The following is a 23,609-nucleotide window of genomic DNA, read 5'->3' as shown; positions in this document are numbered from 1 at the left end:
AGTAATGGCCATAACAAGCAGTCATGCAGCAAGTAGGTATGGTGTAATACATATACCCATGGTGCGTTTTAATTTAGTTCAATATGCATCTAACATACCTTGGAAGCTATACATTAATACCCTTTGCAATTCCAAATAAGTGCAAATATGCCTTTCTAACAACAACGTTTACTTAAACATTCTCATCAACATGCCCTGAAGGTTTCAACTTAATACATTTAGTCATTCTTGAGATTTCATAAATACAACCTTTTGAGAAACTTGAATGTACACTGGGGGTTTTGATTTTTTTCAACATATCCTGTAACAAGATCTGAAATTTCCAACCCAACTTCCCTAGAGTATCATTAAAGATTCCACACACATCTTTTTTTCAATCTGGATAACATAGCGCCTTTTGACTTAGTTTTATACCCCCTCAAGCCTCCTTAAAATGAGACTGATTACCCTATTTTGTTCCTGAAATGTTGAATATATGCCATTTTTCAAACCTTAATTTAAGTTCACCCTTTGTTCAGTTTAATAGTAATAGTAGCAATAGTATTCATACAGGCTTTGAGAGTTTCAACTTAATATCTTAATCCATCCCTAGGACATAATCATGTGCTCTTTGAGAACCTATATGCCCTTGATCCCTTTCAATAATGCTATGTGCCTTAGTTTTATATCAAATATATTTTCTAAAAGTTTCTACTTGTTACAACATTCCACTACTCAGACATTGCATCTGTTCCATTTAGAAGCATGTTTGTTTGCACATCTCAAGCATACAGCATGGGGTGACCTACATTTTTCTTGAGTATTGCCATACTTTTGACACTTGAAGCATTGTATCATTAGTCAGTTGTACCTCTCAATATTCCTTTGTCTTCCATAAAGCCAAATACTCTGGGGAAGAGTGTTCTCAAATGCAACACAAATACTCAGGCTATCTTCTAATCTTTTGGTCTCTCAATTGTATCTTTTCAACCTCTTTAGTTTCTTAATTTCAATATTAGTTTTGGCCCTGAGGTCTGTCAGCAGTTCTTCCTTTGTATAATCTAGGGCTATTTGCTTGATTACACCATAGCTGACCTGTCTTCTCTTCAGGTGCCAAATTTGTTCATTGTCAAACTTTTTTATTTTCATTAGAGCATCCAATACAGTTTGTAATTGAACATATACATATAGCCTATTCCTATCATAGTTTGAGTAAAAGTCTAAAGTCTGTGTTTGAAGAGTTTTCTTTAGTTCTAGTGTGATTGCTCTGTCTGTTGGGAGATTTACCTGTGAGGTGAAAACCACTGTTAGATTAGCCACTGACTCACTGAATACAAAATCAGTAGTTGCCGCTATTCTATTATTCCTTGTAAAAATCTTTCCACTATAGGAGTTTTTACAGTTTTAGAGGTCTCTTGCTCAACAGGTGAGCCACTTCTCTCACCATTTCTTTTTAGCACAGCACTAATCCCTTCAGCCTTCATAGGATTTACAACATTTGTGATGTCCTCCTCTTCTTGTTGGGCTAGGGGAGGATAATCAACTGATAACCCCAACAATCTACTGAAGGTACAAATTGTAAGTTCTGGGCTTAGGGTGCATGATATAAATGACCTTGATGATTTGTATATGGCAGAGGTGCAACTGGGAAGGGCCCTTGTGTTTCCTGGTATGTTGACTGAGGATATTGTAAGTGAAAATTTTTAGGTGGGTGATGGGGCTGTCCAGAGTATACTGGAAATGACTGGGTGTGAGGTGGTGAGTATGCTATGTGTGGAGATGAGAATCCTATTTGTGCTGGTGTTGACCCTGCTTTGGTTATGTGGTTTGTCTGTTGTGGATGGCTAGTACCCACTGTGATACTTCCCCCAGGGGGAACCCCCATTAAAGGGTGGGAATTCATTAATGAATCCTAATCCAATTATTCTAAACACTCTTACCCAAATTAAAAATTTATAATACCAATAAATCTGAAAATAAACCTGGGCAAAAAATTATTTTTCAATTTTACCATGTTGGTCCGTTTTTGTCCCACAAAAGCTTTGAAAAACTAGAAACAAAATACCAGTTTCAAAATCTATCATAGTGAATACATAACAATCTGTATGTTTTGTTGCCAGTTTAAAACTGGTGTGCCATTTCTAAGTGTTGCTGATAGTATTATATGTTTTATAGTTGACATTAATTTATTTCAGAGATAATATTATGGATGTGCCTCAAACTCCAAACATGGCTGAGCCTATTACCATTCCTGAGACTGATGTTGTTAAAAAAGGTAAGTTATCCAATAAAAATTTTGGTAAAAAGCTGAAAAGAAAGCTGCTTTTCTTTAGCTTTGCTTTTTGTTAGTCCTCAGTAAAAATAACAAAAAAGAAAGAACATGCAACTGCATAAAAACTAGGTAATGAAAGAGTTATTTTGCAAGACAAAAGCCTAAATTATTAGTTATATTTTTTGTTTCAGTTTGGGGAGACAACAAGTCTTTAAGTTGAAAAATTGTCTCTTACTTTTTCCTTTATTTGGGCATAAACAAAGAATTAGAAAGCAAATCAAGAAAGCAATAAGAAAAAAGCATTCCCACTGAAGATTCTATTTGTATGGCAGCCACAATAATCATCTATTAATTATAAAGACTAGTTTTATTATAATTATCTATAATAATACAATTATATATTAATTATAGGGACTAGTTTCTGTCTCTTGGAACAAGCATTTTTATAAACCAAATTACCTTCATCCTTCTTCATAACATTACTTGATGTTTGTTCTTATTAGAAATTAGAGAAACTAGAATTAGAAAGCAAATCAAGAAAGCAATAAGAAAAAAGCATTCCTACTGAAGATTCTATTTGTATGGCAGCCACAATAATTATCTATTAATTATAAGGACTAGTTTTATTATAATTATCTATAATAATACAATTATATATTAATTATAGGGACTAGTTTCTGTCTCTTGCAACAAGCATTTTGAAAAAACCAAATTACCTTCATCCTTCTTCATAACATTACTTGATGTTTGTTTGTTTCCTGTGATTATCTTTTTGTGATTTGTAAATAAATCAAGAAAAAGAAAATGAGTTCATGATAAGGTACATGCTAGTGACTAAAGAGGATACACCAAGCAATCTTCTTTTTTTTCAGTTAACACTAACCACCCTTCTTGGTAGCTAACATGCAAGTTGTTGGTTTTTATTGTGTGACATTTATTATTGTCTTTTGCCATTTTTATCTTTATTATTTCCTTGGCAAAGAGCACATAATTCCATCAGGTTTTTTTTTTTTTTTTGTCCAAATTCTGTCAAGTTTCCCAGTTTTCCCAAACTGTTTACTAAGAGCTGTTGAGATATTTCTATTTTTATATATTGCAGTCAATAGATTTTGAGTAGGAGGGGTACAAAAAAGTTGGTTTTTCTAGTTTTTTTTGGTAGATTTTAGACAACTTCCCTTTTCCCACGCTGCAAACATTTACTTATTTTTCAAACACACTTTGTTTTTTTTTCATAAATATGGGGTATTTGTTCAGTTTAGCTAATCATGATTATCTAATAGATAGCCTACCAAAGATATTCCATGCTTTATTTTTCAGGAAACATTGTCTTTATGTTTATTGTAAATAATATTTTCATTGCATGGATTTATTGTAATTTTAGTCAATACTTGTTCTAAGATTTAAGCTCAAGCCCTATTGAATCTGATGATAGTTTAACCTCAAGTAGTCTGATTTGTATGTTTTTTATGTCTTAAAATTGCAAGATTGCCTCTAAGCTATATTTGCTGTCAATTGAGACCCTTGTAAAAAGGAAGATTTTTTTTGTGGGGGGGGGGGGGTAGAAAAAATGAGTCGTATAATTGGTAATAATCTTTTTATATATTTTTTGTTGGTCATTTGCCAAACATAGTTTGATTTCTGTCATTATTCTTTCTTGGGGCCATTGTGTTGAAAATGAGAAGCAGTTGGGCTTGTCTTGTAAGCTTTTCTGTTGAATGTGTTTGATGTCCATTTTATTTATACTTTCTTTCAGAAGTTGAAGAGGCTTTACCAAGTAACCATGAGGAGCTTTTTGACTTTCCAAACCAACTTCTGTCTGTTAAAAGGGAAAATGTTCCTGTGGGTACTTTTGGCTGTTTTTCACAACCATGTAAACTTGAGCCTGACACGCAGGAACTGGGCTCCACATGTTTTGACAGTAAAGGTACATCTCAAGCATTTGTTTTTGTATAATCAACTATTTTGGGTAATATTATATTAGGGAAAACTAGAACAAGTTAGAACTTGCTAGGACTTCATCATAAGATTTGAAACTGCTGAAGGCAAAAAGAGATAAAAAAAAACAACTTGAAACCATGCAATAGATTATGGACAACAAATTCTGGAATTTGTAAATTTCTCTATAAAAATTTGCTAATTTTGTTCAAAGAATTTGTTTCATTTCTAAAATAAAATTAGTGTCTTTGTACTTTAGTAGTAAATAGTAAGTATTTTAGTGTAAATATTTTGTATTTGTAGATGATGGTATTTCTTTTTTCACTCCACTTGTTTTATTTCCATTGTTATAAATCCGACAGAAATTATATTGTTATTATTGTATAAAGTTTTCAAAGAACATTACTAAACGTTTATAGTAAGACTCAGCTTGCATTATGAATTTTGGAAAACACATCAAAGTAATTTAAGTATTAAACACAAAACCATACACTCACTGTCAAATATTCCCCTAAAATAAACCTCTGTCTTTAAAAGGAAAGACATAAGCGCTACGTAAATCAGCACTGTATTTATTGTTTTTACAAATCTTTAAAGGGATTATGCTACTATATATAGAAGTTTCCACAAACAACTCTAGAAAAACCCAAGTTTAAACAAAAGTTTAAATGGCGAGATGTTTATTATAAATGTTCAGTTACAAAAGAATGCCCAGCATTTATAGGAGTAAGTCAGAGAGGAAGAGAATTTCTGTGTGGAAAAAGTGAAAACTATGTTTCTGTTATGTCCAAAACAGTACTAGTAGAAAAAAATGGTGCAAAAAATAAAACCACTTAAAGTAATGACATGCACATGAGCTTTGAGATTTTTCTCATCATAGAGATATATTCATCATATTATATGTCATTTTTCTTATTTTGCCTATTTTCTTTATACTTGTACTTATAGAGAACCTCCAACCGGTACGACTCTAGTTCGTCATTGTAAAGGGACACGTTTGCATGGAGCATAAATGGGAGACAGTAACAACGGCCATCAAAGGGTAAAATTAACCTGGACAATCTGTCTTGGCTTTTTTCTACAATTGGCCATGACTTCTGTTGAAGTCATTAGTCATTAGTCTCAGTATTAGCTTTATCAACACCCATAACATGCCTTTGGCTCACACTATTAGGAAGAACCTTCGCCACTAAAGCAGTAAAACGGCTATGAATATCATAATTAATAGCGGAAAAGATGCGCGTATAATGTTTAATCCATGACAATCTTGGAATAATATCACTAGAAGAAGATTCTTCGAGTTTCGGTACAATCAGAACATTTTGCCACTGTTTACCATTTGTCGGAAATTCAGCGCCCGAAAACCGAACTACACGAAGATGACGCTTATAAACTGATTTTGTTCTCTGCTTGATGCTAAAAACTTGACCACTTGAAGGTCTACCGCAAGCAATCCACATTTTCAACCAAAACTTGGCTTGGTTCTTCACTTTCTGAAGTTCTGGATGACACTTCCAGAAGGTCTTACGGGTGTTAAATCACACACGAGTCAACGGAACAGCTATTGCTTCAGCTTGTTTAATTGGAGAAACGATATTTCTGTAGTAAGAGTTTAACTTACCACGAGCATCACTTACAAAATAACCAGCGCCAAGAAGATGATAAGCCACCGAAATAGTGGATAGCAGAATAGCGAGAGTCGAAAAATAGAGTGACCAATTTGCATTATCCTAATCACGTTTGCAAATCCATTTTTTAGGCTTAGCAGGAGCACTGAAGCTGATTGTAGAGCTAATAGATACATCTAACTTAAGAGGGAGATGGTCATAGTCTCTTTCCTCATCATCGACATGAACATCAGAGGTATGAACAAGGGGCGAACACACACAATGGTCCAAATCAGAAACTGCTCCACTATTATGGATATATGAGAAGCTGCAATCTTTATTTATAGTCCTGTGCGCAGCTGGTAGAGCATTTAGTAGGGTCTCAGATTGACTGGATGATATGTGAATGTTGCAATTTAGATCACCGGCAAGAAGCCATGAATACTCAAGAGATTCAATTCCGCTAATTAGACCTTGTAGTTTATCACAAGACTTGGCAAAACTCGAGAACGACTCTACCGACTTTTTATCATGTGGCAGGTAAGCATTAATTAAGACAGAGTCACCAAGTCTTACAGCTAGAAAATGCTCAGATGAGTGGTAGCACACCAGTGATAAATCTGCAAAGTTCCTTCTGATATAACACGCGAGGCCACCAGAAGGCCTACCCCGAGTCCGTCTAGCATTGGTACTAAACACAATGTGATCACGATTCCTTCGTAAAAAGTTCACGCGGCAGGCAGGAAGCAAGTGTTCTTGCAGGAGAAGGACGTCAAAACGGCTTAACTTTTCCTCCAGACTTGGCACTTTGTCTTTAGTCCCGTTAATGTTAAACGAGCACACCGAAATTTTGCGACAGTTCATTTATAAAGGCGCCCTGTAACGGTCTTAACAAGAGCCTGGAGACGAGGACAGCGAAAACTAAATGCCACATGATCATCACCGCAATTTGCGCATTTTATCGGATCCGTACATAGGGTGTCTTTGCAATATTCATGAGAACCAGAGCATCTAGCACATTTATAGCAGGTACTAGGACAGTTAGCAATTATATGTTCAGGAGACTGGCATTTGTTACAGCGTCTCGGGATTTTTTTAAATTCATAGACACGGATCAGTTCATATTCAATTTTCAACCCCAATCTAAGAGCCGAAATAAGAGACCCTTGATCACTAAAGGCAATCTTGACACACCGGGAATTTCCAATCCGGGTGGCTTTAGCAACTCCAGAACAGTTCTTGAATAGAGATAAATCAAACGATTCGCCAATCCCTTTTGCGATTCCGTAGAACTTCCTTTCCAGAAACGTCACATCCGATCCACGCAAGACTGATCGGGCTGAATCACAAAAGCCGCTTGCCGCAACGCTTTCAATATTCACAATTATTCTGTCTCCAGAGGCGCGAATATTCTCAACACATTCATGTCCGGCAATTTTATCAATCACAGCTTTTCGTTTCGATGGATTGTCAAGATCACGCGGTGTCTTCGTGATAACGATTGTCGCTTGATTCGTTACAACTGGAATGGAAGCATCACCGTTCCCTGGTAATCCTGGGAAGTGGAGATCATAAGCAGTCACCTTATCTTTAATTTGCAGCAGGGTCTGATGAAGAGTATTAATTTTTGCCGAGAGCCTAGAATAGGCTACTGCAGGCAAACACGGAACCTCTGTGGGGGGAACGTATCACAAAAACAAGGAATGATAGGAAAAGGCTCAGTTTTCATTTTCTGAAACTGTTTAAGCATGTCCTTCAGGTGATTCATTAGAGCATTTGGTCCCGTGCGTTTAGGACAAGCACCCGTAATCGACAGCTTTTCCCACAGCAGCTTCTTCCCCTTCGTAATATCAGCCAACTCAAAAAAAGTCAACAGCTGATTTCAAAATAACTACATCTTCTACTCCTCTCTCCAAGTTGTACTGAAGAAAGTTCAGAACGGGGTATTGACAAGTCTTTACACTAAATTTAAGCTTTAGTGTAAAGAGCAAGGTATTAACAAGGGGGCAAGCCCCCTCATATACGTAATAAAATTATACGAATATAAAAGTTTGTTACGTAAATTAATTCATTAGTGACGTATATTTTTTACTAATAAAAACATTACCAAAAAATTGGAGGGCAACTAAGCCTCCTCTCTCACCCCTTTTTTTCTCAAAATCGTCCGATCAAAACTAAGAGAAAGCCATTTAGCAAAAACAAAATTAATATGCAAGTTTTGTTTTCAAACAATTCGTGGTAACGAACTGTGGTAAGGAGTGATCCGGCCCAATAGTAACTGAAATTCTGAAAACGGAATTTTAATACCAATAGTTACATCAAAAGAATCGTATTTTTATGCTGATTTTAAATATTTAAGTTCCATCAAGTTTAGTTTCACACATCAAAAGTTACGAGCCTGAGAAAATTTTGCTTATTTTAGAAAGAAGGGGGAAACATCCCCTAAAAGTCATAAAATCTTAACGAAAATATGAGAAAGCTATTTAGCCAGAAAAAAAATTCTATACAAATTTCGTTTTAATTATTCATTTGCGGTGAGCTCAAATAAAAACAGGCATTAATTCAAAAACGTTCAGAAGTTAAATAAAAAAAAACTAGTTTTTTAACTGCAAGTAAGGAGCGACATTAAAACTTAAAACGAACAGAAATTATTCCGTATATGAAAGGGATTATCCCCTCCTCAACACCTCGCTCTTTACGCTAGAGTTTTTATTGTTTTAAAAAGTAGAGTGCTGATGATTTAAGCATATTAAATGAAAGTGTGAGCAAAATGAATGAATTTTTAGAGGTTTTACGAGTTCAGGGTGCTAAAATAGGCTTGAAAATTAATGTTAAGAAGACTAAGTCACTAAGGTTAGGAATAAGTGAAGATGAACAGGTGACCTTAGGTAACGAAAAGATTGATCAGGTTGGGAGCTTCAGTTACCTTGGTAGTATTATTAGTAAAGATGGCGGGAGCAGTGAAGATGTTAAAAGTAGAATAGCTAAAGCTCAGGGTGTTTTTTCACAGTTAAAAAAAGTTTGGAAGAATAGAAAGATAAGCCTTCAAACCAAGATTAGAATATTGGAAGCTACAGTGATGACAGTGGTCAAATATGGCTCTGAAGCATGGACACTCCGAAAAGCAGATGAAAATTTACTAGATGTTTTCCAGAGAAATTGCCTACGGATTGTTCTGGGTACCCGGCTGACTGACCGTATTTCAAACAGTAGGTTGTACGAAAAGTGTGGTTCAATCCCGCTTTCTGGGGCTATAATGAAAGAAAGGTTGAGATGGCTAGGCCACGTTCTACGGATGAAGGATGACAGATTACCGAAGATTGTCCTTTTTGGCCAACCGTCTGGGGCTACACGGAAAGCAGGTCGTCCTTGTCTGGGTTGGGAGGATGTCATAAATAAGGATTTAAAGGAAATGGGAACTTCCTGGGAGGGTGTAAAGAGGGAGGCTTTAAATAGATTAGGTTGGAGGAGGAGCGTGCGTAGCTGTGTTGGCCTCAGGCGGCTTGGTGCTGCAGTGAGTTAGTAGTAGTAGCAGTAGTAGTAGTAGAGTTGTGAGGATGAGTCAAACTTTAGCACAAAGAGCGAGGCGTTGAGGAGGGGACAACCCCTTTCACATTTGTCCCGGTTTGCCTAGTATAGGCACTTCCTGATAAGCTAGGACGACAAGATTTGGGGGCTGTATCAGGGACCAGACCAGATTAAATTAGAAATAGTTGTTCCCCGATTCGATCCTCTGGGGGGGGGAGTGGGGGACAGTTAATTCGGAAAAATTAGGAAAAATGATGTATTTTTAACTTACGAACGGGTGATCCAATCTTAATGAAATTTGATATTTAGAAGGATATCGTGTTTCAGAGACCTTATTTTAAATTTCGACGGGATCCAGTGACATGGGGGAGGTGGGAGGGGGTTACATAAAATCTTGGGAAGTGCTTAGAGTGGAGGGATTGGGATGAAACTTGGTGGGAAAAATAAGTACAAAGTCCTAGATACACATTGACATAACCGAAAAAGATTCGCTCTCTTTGGGAGAGTTGGGGGGAGGGTTAATTCCAAAACACTAGAAAAAATGAGGTATTTTCAACTTACGAAGGAGTGATCGGATCTTATTGAAATTTCATATTTAGAAGGACCTCGTAACTTGGATCTCTTGTTTTAGATCCCGACTGAATCCAGTGTCATTTGGGGGAGTTGGGGGGGGGGCGGAAATCTTTAAAAAACGCTTAGAGTGGAGAGATCAGAATGAAACTTGATGAGAAGAATAAGCACAACCCCTAGATACGTGATTGACATAACCGGATTGAATCCGCTCTCTTTGGGGGAGTTGGAGGGGGTGTCAATTCGGAAAAATTAGAAAAATTGAGGCATTCTTAACTTACAAACAGGTGATTGGATCGTAATGAAATTTGATATTTAGAAAGATATCGTGTCTCAGAGCTCTTATTTTAAATCCTGACCAGATCCGGTGACATTGGGGGAGTTGGAGGGGGGAACCTAAAATCTTGGAAAACACTTATAGTTGAGGAATCGGGATGATACTTGGTGGGAAAATAAGCACAAGTCCTAGATACATGATTGACATAACCGGAATGTATTTGCTCTCTTTGGGGGAGGGTTAGTTCTGAAAAATTAGAAAAATTAGCTATGTTTAAACTACGAAGAAGTGATCGGATCTTAATGAAATTTCACATTTAGAAGGACCTCGTAACTCTCTTATTGTAGATCTCTTATTGTAGATCCAGACCGAATCCAGTGTCATTGTGGAAAGTCGGGGAGGTGGGGGGGGGGCTGAAATCTTGGAAAACGCTTAGAGTGGAGGGATACTAGATATGTGATTGACATAACCGGACTGAGTCCACTCTCTTTGGGGGAGATGGAGGGGGCGTTAATTTTGGAAAAACTGAGGTATTTTTCACTTAAGAACGGGTGACCGTTCGTGAGGTATTTTTAAATTTGATATTTAGAAGGAACTCATGTCTCAGAGCTCGTATTTTAAATCCCGACCAGATTTGGTGACATTGGGGGGGGAGTTGGAGGGGGAAACCCTAAATCTTGGAAAACACTTAGAGTGGAGAGATCGGGATGAAACTTGGTGGGTAGAATACGCAAGTGTCGTAGGTACGTGATTGACGTAACTGGACTGGATCCACTCTCTTTGGGGGAATTAGGGAGGGGGGGTCCAGTGCTTTGGCGAGTTCATGCTTCTGGACGTGCTAGGATGATGAAAATTGGTAGGCGTGTCAGGCACCTACATAAATTGGCTTGATAAAGTCGTTTTAACCGATTCGAACATCTGGGGGGGGGGGCTGAAGGGAGAGGAAAAATAAAAAAAAATTAGGTATTTTCGAGTTGCTGATCGGATCTTAATGAATTTGTATATTTAGAAGGACCTCGTGTCACAGAGTTCTTATTTTAAATCCCGACCGGTATTAAGCCTTTGATTTTCCTTTTAAATAAATCTATTGATTCTTAGAATTTGGCCAGAACTCATGTCATATGAGCTCTTGGCTCTTCCGACCTCGTCCCAAGTGCCGTCTGTGCTCTTAGCTCTTGTTTTTGCCTCTTATTCATTATCGCAATGGGATCGTTCATTCAATATTTTTTTTATCACTGATGACATAGAATGAAATTTTGTAAGTCAACATAAAAAATTTATAAAGTAATTTTTTTTTAATATTTTGAACGATTAGAAGAACTAAAATACGGTAACCATACTAAATATAGAAGAGCTTAATGTAAAGCTACAAAATTAAAAACATGAGTTAATGACTGCCTAGACAAAAAGTCTTCGAGAGAAATTACCCGACCAAAACTTTCAGAGATACAAGAAAGGACTAATTTTATTGTATTTACTTGACAAAGGATACCTGACCATAAAGAATATCTGCTTTTCCCTCAATATCTCCGTCTCAGATTGAAAGAAAAATCGGGAAACTACAAAAAATAAATGTCTGTCCTTTAGATATCCCGTTTCCTCTTATTAGTGCCTTCAGTGACTTTCTCTCAACGTCCTTGATTGTTATTTTCAATGAGATTACTGAGTCTGGCCAATCTCCGCAAATTCGGAAACAGGGTTTCATAACCCCCTTGAAAAAGAAAGACGGAAAACCTAGTTTTGAAGGTGTTCGTCATATTTCACTCACTCCTATATTCTCTAAACTATAGAAACTATAGAAATTCTCGAAACTATAGAACATTATCTTTGATAATGCCAATAGAAAGAAAGAAAGAAAGAAAGAAAGAAATTTTATTTGAGCCCTACGGCCATACACAACATGATTTAATAATACAACACTGCACAGAACACACACTCAATATAAAACAATACTTATTTTCATTCACTCGGGCTCGACTGAGCCTCTCCCGCCTTTTCCACATATCGTGCCATTTTGGATATGGTTCCAGGCATCGAATACCTCAGGATATCAGAAAGCAGCACCAACCGATGGTCCCCCCAAATTTCATCCCTAAGGCTTTCAAGCTCCTGGCACTCCATGAGGAAATGGGCTAAATTATTATCCTCTTTTCCGCAATACCCACACTTACCATTTGTACCCTTATTTTTTTTTTGAATTTCTGTCCCCTATGTACTGGAAGGCAATTTCCCCTCAACTGGATCCACGATTTTAAATATCTAAAAGGTAAATTTACCTTAAAATAATATTCTCCCCCAAAAATTTCTTTTACTATACTATATTCCTTCAGTGTTTCCGACGAACGTACTAAACAACCCCACTCTTGTATCTCTTGGTCTTTCAATCTCTGCATAATTTCTGGAAGGCATTGTGTGTTTCCGGGTCCGTTTCCTTCCATCCACAAATAAGACAAGCCTAGTTTGTCAAGAGATTTCTTGATTTGTTGAGTCCAAGTAGTTTTCCTATTAATTTGAAGCAAATCATTATAAGCTTGTTTAGCCAATCGGTCCTCAGGAAGTTGGGTTAATATCAGCCAAAACTTAAGTACTTGATAAAGCCGGTGCAATTTCAGTGAGAAGATGCCGAAGTCTCCTTTGATTAGCTGGTTATGTGTTGTCTGGTGCAGCCCGAAGAGTCTTTTGTAGTATCTAAACTGGACTGATTCTAGCTTCTCCGCGGCCTCCAGGCCCCATAAATCAGCTCCGTAATGGATTGCCGGTTTAATTTTTGAATCAAATATTTGCTTAAACATTTTTAATGACTTCGACTTTTTCACTAGGTCATTACGTAATATTGCACCCACTGCTGCTTTCCCTCGCATTGACATTTCGCTCAAATGTTCCTTCCAACTGCAGTTAGGTGTCAGGGTAAATGCCAATATGTTTCCTTAAAACCTTAAAATCTCCCAAGATATCTCTGTGTCTTCCTTAAAATTACTTGGGGTTACTATTTCCTCTAATTTAAAGTGGGATATCTACGTTAAAGATATTGTTCATAAAGCTATTGCATCCATGTCTTCTTAAGCTCTTGAATAAATTCTACGTCCCCCATTCTTTAAGGATCTATACTTCTTTTGTCCATCTGCATCTTGAATATACATATGTTTGGCATCATGGCATCTCCCATGATGAATCAGAAAAAATTGAATCCATTCAAAAAAGAGCCCTAAGAATAATTTTAAAAGAAGCTAAGGCTCCATACTCGCTCCTTCTAAAAAAGACCAAGTTGGAAACTCTTGAGCACAGGACAGGAACGTTGTGCCTCCATTTTGCAAAAGATGCAATAATAAACCTTCGTACGGAAAAAACTTTCCCCAAAAGACACTCCCCATCCAGACACCCTCTGCCACGTACTGTTTCTGAACCCATTCCTATCTTGTCCCCCATCCGATACTTAAGCTCGTTTTATGAAAAAACCTTCGTCCCCTTCATTACTAATAAAATAAACCCCTAGTTTCCCTTTTTTTTCTTTTGTTCTAGTGATACCCAAGATTTATGTTTGTTTGATTGTTTTGTTCCATCCCCTTTGTTTATATGTTCTCTTTTAAACTCTTCCAGCGCTAATTTTGTCTCACCCTTTTTTAGTTTTCTTTTTGTTTTTAACTTTCTGACATTTTGCCGCTTAATATCTTTGTTTCTTATTAATGATTGGCTTTGCCTTTCTGATTTGTTGTTTTTGACGTTGTTTAGCTAGTTTTTTAATTGTTGTACTATTTTATTTTTTTATTTTTTAATGGTTTTATGACTGAAATGCAAATTCGGTCCTTCGGGGCTTGTAATAGACAATTTTTGAAATTAAATATCTAGGATCTATGGTCCTAGGATAAGGATCATAAGGAGTATCTGAATAAAGGAAAGAGCATTACATAAAAATGTTTTTTAATAAAAAAGTTTCACATTATATGTTTAATGTTTTTAAAACATTTAAATAGTATTACCAAAAGTCTTTAGTGGGCTAAGTTTGCATTTCAAATGATATGGTAGCACATCAAAACAATTCAAATGTTAAGCAAAAAAAAGCAAGACATTTTTCCTCGTAAAGCTCTTATCATTAAAAGTAACTAAACTTCCTTTAAGTAACTGAAAAGTTAAGCCAGCACAGCCTGTGAATTTAGATGCCAAAGTGGACATTTATCTTAGATTTAGATAAAAAAGAAAAGCTGATTCAGAACAATAGTTTTTATTTACATTCAGCAGAACAATAATATTTTGTTGTTTAAACACCTTTTTGAGAATTCTGGAAAAAAAGATCCCGAAGCCGTATATTATTGAAATTGGCATCATTGCCCACCTCCCCTCCTTCTTGAAAACAGGAGAATTACTTTTCTGTATTGGTTGCATAGATCGTAGCCCGTAAAACGATTATTAAAGTTAATAAAAATGATTTATGATTAATAGAGAGAAGGATGAGCTTGTACAGGAATTATATGAATGATAGATCATGTTAAAATAAGAATAATGTAGCTAAGCTCTTATGTCCTTCTTAAGTAATCAAAAAGATTGGATGATAGCTAGCCCCCTCCAACTTCCCCCCACCCCTTCGAAGTCCTCCGATCTATACTTTTTAGTCATTTTGTTCAGTATAGTTAAACGTCCAATAGCTATTCATTTGGTGATCAAACGAACCCCCACAATTTCTGAGGAAAAGGCTGTAAGTTACAAAATTTACATTTTTATGTATAGTATTTGTTATTTGGAAGTGTTTAGACATTTTTTTTGGGGGGGGGGATTGGGAATTTTTCTGGGAAAAAATTAAAATCAATAAGAATAAAAAATACATGCAAAATGCAGAACTATTATAAAGGCAACTTCTTTTTTTTACCAAAGAGAAACATTTTACCTGTACAAAATCTCTTGATACGGGTTTAATTCCTCCCAAAAAAATAAGCTTTTTAATAGGTCTCCAGAAACTGCATTTGCTTGTCTTCCTAGATTTGTCGCTCAGCATTCGTTGTCCCGGCTATTAAAAGGTGGTATATTTTCTTCACAGAAATGGCGAACTTGATTGGATTGCCAAAATGTTCCACGAAAACAAGTTTACTGAATTAAAAAGATGCTTACACCGCTTACTAGCAGTAATTTATAGTTCACATCTTTGAAATGTTTTGATTTTTTAAAACAATTCGTAATTATATGTTTAGGCCAACATTTTTTTTCTGCTACAGATTATGGACGGCCATGCCATGAGTTTGGACAGTCATGCTTTGAGTTTGGAATGCCAGGGGCGTATGTAGGGGGTTAAAAAGAAATCCCGAATTTCTTTCAATTTCTGGGTACTTTCTATTCAAATTATCAAACTTTTTGTATCCCCCCCCCCTCCAGAAAAGATAAAATCCAGTGTGTGGGTCTATTGACGGCCTAAGATGTTTTTCTCCTAATTAATCTCGAATATTTAGTTTAAGAAAAGCAAATTTTATCTATTTTCCTTCGATTTTGAACTCGTTTTATCAGATGACATTCTAAAAATCTCAGTACTGGCCAAGGATTTATTATAATTGTAAATTCTTCCTTGTGTAAAAAAAAAAGATTTTGATTTCTTTATCTTTTCAGGCTGGGAGAGCCTTAGAAGTCCAGATCGAAGCTGACGAAGAATGGTCCTAAGTTGCCTTTCACCGGCAACTTTCACCGTGAATTAGCATGAGATGGTGGACTCTAGTTCAGCATTGTGGAGTGATATGTATGAGAGGAAAATTTTCATGTAAGTCAACTCGTAGTCAACCTGCGACTGTTCCCCAGCGAGAACCTCCAACCGGTACGACTCTAGTTTGGCATTGTGAAGGGACACGTTTTCACGGAGCATAAATGGGAGACAGTAACAACGGCCATCAAAGGGGTAAAATTAACCTTGACTGGGCTGCCCACTTAATTGGACAATCTGTCTTGACTTTTTTCTACAATTGGCCATGACTTTGACTTTTCCCACAACTATTCCCTTTTTTTTAAATTCAAATCCTTTTTGGGATGTTTATGAGTGTTCCGTAATTAAAATATAGTAATTTTATTTCTTGATATAAAAGAGTTCAAATCATCTAAAATAAAGCAATTCAAATTGTATCTCTGGTTCAACATGCAGATAATATCAACCTTCAATTCAAAATTGCTAATGATAGTTTATGTGCCCTCCAATGATAGATTTATAGTTAGATTTATTTGAGAGAATTTCTCTAGTCCCTAGAATAGGTCTTATGTAACGAACTTATATATGTGTTTATTTTTATTACGTATGTGAGGGAGTTTGCCCCCTCGTCAATACCTCGTTCTTTACACTAAAGCTTGAATTTTGTCCTAAATCTTTCAGAATGACCCTTGAATCACAAAGGCCGTAGAATAACTAGTTGAAGTTACTAAAAATGCTTTAGCGTAAAGAGCAAGGTATTGTGGAAGAGACAAACCCCCTTATTTAAGTAATATTTTATGCTCGTTTTAAGTTTTAATGTTGTTCATTACTTCCAGTTGAAAAAAAAAATATTTTCTCATTGTCTTTTTATAAATGATGCTAGAAAATCCTGCGACCCCTTCATGGAAATTCTCTTCCCTCATGAAAAATTCCTCCATGGAAAGATCCTCCCACGTAACCTGTCCCCCCCCCCCCCGACCCACCCTAACCCCAACACAAAAAAGTCCCCCTGAAAACGTCTGTACACTTCATAATTAACAACTACTATGTGTAAACAATGGTCTAAGTTTATAAGTTGCCGCCCCTCCCCCGGGAGCTGAGGTGGATTTAGTCATCCCCAAAGACATATTTATTTGGTTTTTGACTGAGTTAAACAGAATGGTTATCTCAAAATTTTGATCCGGTGACCTTGGAGAAAAATGTGCGTTGGAGGGGGCCTCGGTGCTCTCCAGTTTTTCGGTCACTTAAAAAGAACGCTAGAACTTTTAATTTACGTTAGAATGAACCCTCTTGCGACATTCTAGGACAAGTAGGTCGATACAATCACCCCTGAGGAAAAAAACAACAAAGAAAAAACTAAAAATACGCACCCGTTATCTGTCTTCTGGCAAAAATACAAAATTCCACCTTTTTTATGATAGGGGCTTGAAACTTCTGCAGTAGGGTTCTCGGATACGCTGACACCGTAACTTTTGACCGGTAAGACTAAACTTGATGAAACTTATATATTTAAAATCAGCATTAAAGTGCAATTCTTGTGATGTAACTATTTGTATCAAAACTTCGTTTTTTAGAGTTTTGGTTACTATTGAGCCCCTTCGCTCCTTACTACAGTTCGTTGCCACGAACTGTTTGAAAATGTAACTTGTACATGAATAAAAGTAATATAATCTACAATAACGTTGGAATAGAACTTACCAATGTCTCAGGTTTTCCCATCCTTTATTTGTTCTTATTTTTTTTCTGCCCATTGTGAAAATTCAAATGCTAAACTGTTATCTGACTTGTAACCAACCAAATTTCAATGGTCAGCTGTTACCAATTAGACATATGAAAAAAAATTTAAATTCCCTTTAAATCCGGTCGTAATATTCAACAGTATTTAAATATTCTGGTACAACCCTCAAGAGAGCAATTAAGCCAATGAGAAAGGAGAAAATCTCGTTGCGTATTTCAATGCTATAGGAAATAGAATTTGCTTCAAACCTCGGAGATCCACCTTAAAGTTAATTTTGAGTGTTCATTATTATCTGATAATTTGATAATTTAAGCCTTAATGTTCGAATTCATACTCGGAAGTAGTCATTAAGTTGTGTTGTACATTTTTGAAGCAACTGGATTGTTACAAATGTATTTAATATCCTCAAAATTGTCATTTCCTCTATTTAAGTATGTTGATGCTGATGAATTCACATATTGACTAAAAACGAATTCATAATAGTAATAAATTCATAAGATAATAGTAGAGCCTCAAGTATTTTCCAAGGTAATTCATCTATGAATATTTACGTCCAAAGATAGAAATTACTAATGTGAATGAATACCAGTATCAAATAATATGGACATCTTATAATAGTGCAATCTGGCGCTAATGTCAACCAAAAATTCTAACTGCCATCTAGTGTTGGGCGTAAAGTTAGCTTTTTTTAGTGTTTTATAAAGCAAAATTAGTGTTAACTGGCAATGTTACTGTACTGTCTAATTTCAGTTTCTGAGAAAAACAATTCAAAAGCTTGAAAAGGTGGCAAGAGACACCAAAAGTTAGATGGTGCTTTTTTTTGACGCTAGTGCCAGTTTCTACTCTCAGTTGTTCATTCTCTTTGACTAATATATTAACAAAATATGTAAATGCGAAAAAAAAGTGTCAGCGCTTAGACAGCGTTCCCTAGTAACTTAGTTCAAAATGTAATTTGAAAGATTCTCATATATTTTTTTAACTCAACAATTTGGTATATGTATTAATTGAAGCCATTAGCAGCAGTAATTATTGCAAAGTTGAACACTTTTAGACTTGATACAAGAAAGGTCCTTTAATCTCTGGAACGTTTTTGGTGAAGGTGGAATTAAAGACGAGTCTTGGTTGTGACGTCGCTAGAAATTATGGACAATGTTGTATTGATGAGTAAGAAATATCGTTGGTATGTTGTATTCACCTAATGCATGGTATAACATATCTTCATCTCGAATCTTATGAACCACGATTTCTTTGGTAATTTTGCGAAAAATATTGATAGAGAAAGTGAAATGCAAGGAGAATATGTTAATTGTTTGCGATTATTTGACATGATTGCTGGCTGCTCAAGGAAAAATGAACTAGTTAAAAATATTGTGGATCTGAAGCTTTGGAGTCACAAAGCTGTGACTCGAAAGTTGGCTCCTGCTATGAGTCCAAAAGCTGCGACTGTTCTTTTTACTGGCTTGAAATTTCAGACAAGACAACAATCTTGTTTTGGATTCTTTTTTGCGGATTGAAAATTTGGCAGAGCAACAAGAGTTAAAAAAAAGAACTGGTTTTCCTTTCCAATAGAGGCCTAACTTGTGTTAAAAGGAAAACATGTAACATGTTGGCTTCAAAATGAAAACTAAATGAAACAAATTTATTTTTCACCACAACTAATGATTTTGAATAGATATATTATTTTATGAATAGATGCGAATAGCGTTTCTTTGTATGAATCGTTGTACTTTTTGTATTGATTATTTGTTTCTAATTTTCAGTTCTCTGTAGGAAAACAATAAATACAAAAGGGGGAAACACTCCCTAAAAGCCATAGAATGTCACACCATCGCATTCAGCGTATCAGAGAACCCTACCGTAGAAGTTTCAAGCTCCTACCTACAAAAATGTGGAACTTCGTATTTTTTGCCAGAAGATCTATCACGAGTGCGAGTTTATTTGTTTGTTTTTTCTATTTGCTTTTTTTTTCTCATGGGTGTTCTATCGACGCAGTGGTCCTAGAATGTCGTGAGAGGGTTCATTATAACGAAAATTAAAAGTTCTAGTGCACAGATATTTGTCACTAGTCCTTTATCAAGGTTTTAGTCTACTAATGAACCTTCTTCTGAAAGAGATAACGGAAAGACTTTTTGGGATAACTTCTCCAGGAAGATCATTCTAGATCAAAGTGCAACGTCCGATGAAGCTAATTAGTATTTTTTTAATTATTTATTCTTTTGTTTCTTTATTTTGTTTTGAATTATTTAACTTGAACTTTTAGATAATGGAGCAAATGGGCTCATATGCCCCAGTGCAGTCTCCATGACCTTCGCCACTATATCCTGCCTCTTTTACTTTGAGTGTAGGAACTTCACGGAAAAGTCCAATGTCACAAACTGCCATTCATTCATCTCTGACTCAACGCTCCCAGCACAAATACATGAGCAGATTTCACACAAATATCTTTCAATTGTGGATCCAAGTATTGTTGGCTCACTAGTGCAAGTTGTACAAAACAAGGTGAAAATGTAAATTGCCAAATGTCAGAAGGTAAATGTCAATAAAATGGATGGTCATCTACCTCAGTCGTAAACTTTGACAACAGTGAATGAGCCTCCTTTTGAACAGGTGCTCCCTTAGCCTCCTTCAGTTGAATGTAGTTCTAAAATATCTGTGAGTCGTGAAGTGAATAAGGAAAACTAAGTTGAAGAAGTTCAAAAACCTGTTGTGTACAGTGCTAGTGAGCAAATCCCAATTTTAAATGACACAAAAACACCTGATAAAGGGCCTAAAAAAAAAAATACAAAAAATAAAAAACAAACTTCAAAAGGACAAAGGATAAACCTCACGAAAATAATGTAGATGGTGTTAGTGGTGGTTCTATTTTGGTTTAAGAAATCCTATAGAGAAATCTAGCAAAGTATTTGTTGGTGGTGATAGAGTTGTGAAAATTGTAGAGAAGGGAAAATCTAGTGTAAAGAGTGTAAAACTATGATAATTGGATTAAACTGCCAACAGACTAAGGATATTGGAATCATGAAAGCAACAATCAAGCTCAGGAAACAATCGCTTGAGGTAATTTTTTTTTGGTTTTATGAGTAGTTTTGACTTTGTTCGTTTATGTTGAATTATTTTATCACTCTTTTATTTAACATTTTATGTTAATTTATTATAATATTGTCAATTTATATCATTAATTTATATATATATATATATATATATATATGTATATATATATATATATATATATATATATATATATATATATATATATATATATATATATATATATATATATATATATATATATATATATATATATCCATCAAAAACAGTAAGTATGCACTACTTAATCATTGCTTAAGACTTATACAGTTTAGTAAACTATAGGCCTATTCATAAACAAAGAAGGTCAAAGTAATTAGGTTTGTCTAGGTTAAAGTGTAATATTTTAAGATATACTTTTATCAGGATATACCTAGACTTGTTGTCCTCCCCTCATTGGTCTTTGAATCTGGTTAATCTAAAGAACCTTCCTCCCAAAAATAACACTGAAGTTTTGAGTCAAATATATTTATGAGATTCACTTACCAGAGGGGGGGGGGGAGTCTTGCAAATTTCCTCATGGATCTATGCAGTAAAATGGAGAGATAAACTCTATCCTAATATACTGTCTTACAAAATACCGTGTCCTAGCCTACTTAATCCTGCCTGCATGTTGGGAGCTAACAACTTACAATATGAGTAAAAAAAAAAAAAGATTTTATCCTTTAATGAGATCTATCAGAGATCCAGTGATCATAACCAAGGATTTAGTCTTGTAATGCAATTGTTGACGCAATTCAACAAGAATATTACTGGATTTAATGTTTAAAATAGTGATAATTCATGATTATTAGTGATTGTAATGACATAATTAATTGTTTCTAGTTCCAATTCTAATTACAGTGGCTTAATTCTCATTGAAGAGAACGTTGTGTATACCCTTGTTTTATCATAATAGCATTTCTCTGGAATCAGCCGAGATGGTTTTCTTCCTCCTCCGATAGGGGGTGCAGGATAAACCATCAGTTTTGGCTTACCACTCTCTTTGTTTTTTATTATACTTTTAAATTTCTTACATTAACAATATATTTTTTTGGGGGGGGGGCATAAAACCTAAAGGGAGATGAACCATGTACCTCTTTGTTCTTTTACTAACCTTTCTAATTTCCTTGTAGATTCATTTTTTTTTTCTGTTTGACGAATCCAAGTATAAACTAATTGCATTGAAAATTATAAATTAGAATGCAAGAGAAGACAGGTTCAATTCAACCCGATACCTCAATTCTAATATAATTTCTGATTCCGATAATATTTATATTTTTCATAATTTTTATAAAAAAATTTTAGACTCCTTTAATGAAAGGAACATCATTAAAAAAGCAGAAATTATTCCACGTATGAAGGGGTTGCCCCCAATCTTGATACCTTGTTCTTTACGCTAAAGTTTTCAACACTGAATAGCTTGTTTTATTTTCTAATCGCTAAAATGGCTCAAATGAATTAGATGCATATGCTAACAAACGAAAAGTTGATAGGCTGACGAGATAAATATATAATTTTTGGTAATCTTAACTTATATTATTGACAAAACAAGGAGCATTACTACTATTAATGTGTCTTTTTGGTCGATTCGATGTTTGTTTGTTCTTTTCTCCATGGCTTTCTTTTTTTTAGCTTTTCTGATTTGACAGTTTTGTATTGTCGTACTTTATGCACTACTTAATCATTGCTTAAGACCTATACAGTGTAGTAAACTATAGGCCTATTCATAAACAAACAATGTCAAAGTGATTTGGTTTGTCTAGGTTAAAGTGTAATATTTTAAGATATACTTTTATCAGGATATACCTAGACTTGTTGTCCTCCCCTCATTGGTCTTTGAATCTGGTTAATCTAAAGAACCTTCCTCCCAAAAATAACACTGAAGTTTTGAGTCAAATATATTTATGAGATTCACTTACCAGAGGGGGGGGGGGATTCTTGCAAATTTCCTCATGGATCTATGCAGTAAAATGGAGAGAGAAACTCTATCCTAATATACTGTCTTACAAAATACCCTGTCCTAACCTATTTAATCCGGCCTGCATGTTGGGAGCTAAAAACTTACAATATGAGTAAAAAAAAATAGATTTTATTCTTTAACGAGATCTATCAGAGATCCTGTGATCATAACCAAGGATTTAGTTTTGTAATGCAATTGTTGACGCAGTTCAACAAGAATATAACTGGATTTAATGTTTAAAAAAGTGATAATTAATGATTATTAGCTATTTTTATGACTTGTTTTAATTGATTTGTTTCTTAATTAATGTTATTATTTTTAATTAATTAATTACATTAATTGTTTCTATTCTTGCTGTCTCTTAATTCTCATTGAAGAGAACGCTGTGTATACCCTTGTTTTATCATAATAGCGTTTCTCTGGAATCAGCCGAGATGGTTTTCCCCCTCATCTGATAGAGGGTGCAGGATAAACCATAAGTTTTGGCTTACCACTCTCTTCGTTTTTTATTATGCTTTTAATTTTCTTACATTAACAATATTTTTTTGGGGGGAGGGCATAAAACCTAAGGGGAGATGAACCGTGTACCTCGTCTTTGTTCTTTTACTAACCTTTCTAATTTCCTTGTAGATTCATTTTTTTTTCTGCTTGACAAATCCAAGTATAAACTAATTGCATTGAAAATTATAAATTAGAATGCAAGAGAAGACAGGTTCAATTCAACCCGATACCTCAATTCTAATATAATTTCTGATTCCGATAATATTTATATTTTTCATAATTTTTATAAACAATATTAGACTCCTTTAAAGAAAGGAGCAACATTAAAAAAAACAGAAATCATTCCACATACGAAGGGGTTGCCCCCCACCTTGATACCTTGATCCTTACGCTAAAGTTTTCAACACTGAATAACTTGTTTTATTTTCTAATCGCTTAAGTGGCTCAAATGAATTAGATGCATATGCTAACAAACGAAAAGTTGATAGGCTGACGAGATAAATATATAATTTTTTGTAAT

General features: G+C 35.2%; 1 protein-coding gene across 8 annotated transcripts in view; it reads left to right on the top strand.

Annotated features, from left to right (window-relative positions):
• Positions 1 to 23,609, top strand: part of LOC136031888 (ATP-dependent RNA helicase vasa-like) — a 152,467-nt gene that overhangs the window by 2,268 nt on the left and 126,590 nt on the right. For 7 of the 8 annotated variants that reach the window (XM_065711842.1, XM_065711845.1, XM_065711844.1 and 4 more), the window contains exons 2-5: positions 2,175 to 2,254; positions 4,005 to 4,175; positions 15,758 to 15,905; positions 19,823 to 20,616. Coding sequence is in view for 3 of the 8 variants with exons in the window: in XM_065711864.1 (XP_065567936.1) it covers positions 20,533 to 20,616 (84 nt within the window). In the remaining 5 variants the exon portion in view is untranslated. The other variant, XM_065711839.1, reaches the window with a different exon arrangement.

This window comes from Artemia franciscana, chromosome 10, assembly GCF_032884065.1.
Source record: "Artemia franciscana chromosome 10, ASM3288406v1, whole genome shotgun sequence".
Classification (NCBI taxonomy): domain Eukaryota; kingdom Metazoa; phylum Arthropoda; class Branchiopoda; order Anostraca; family Artemiidae; genus Artemia; species Artemia franciscana.
The sequence above is the reverse complement of the archived record's forward strand: the minus strand, read 5'-3'. Positions and strand labels throughout refer to the sequence as shown.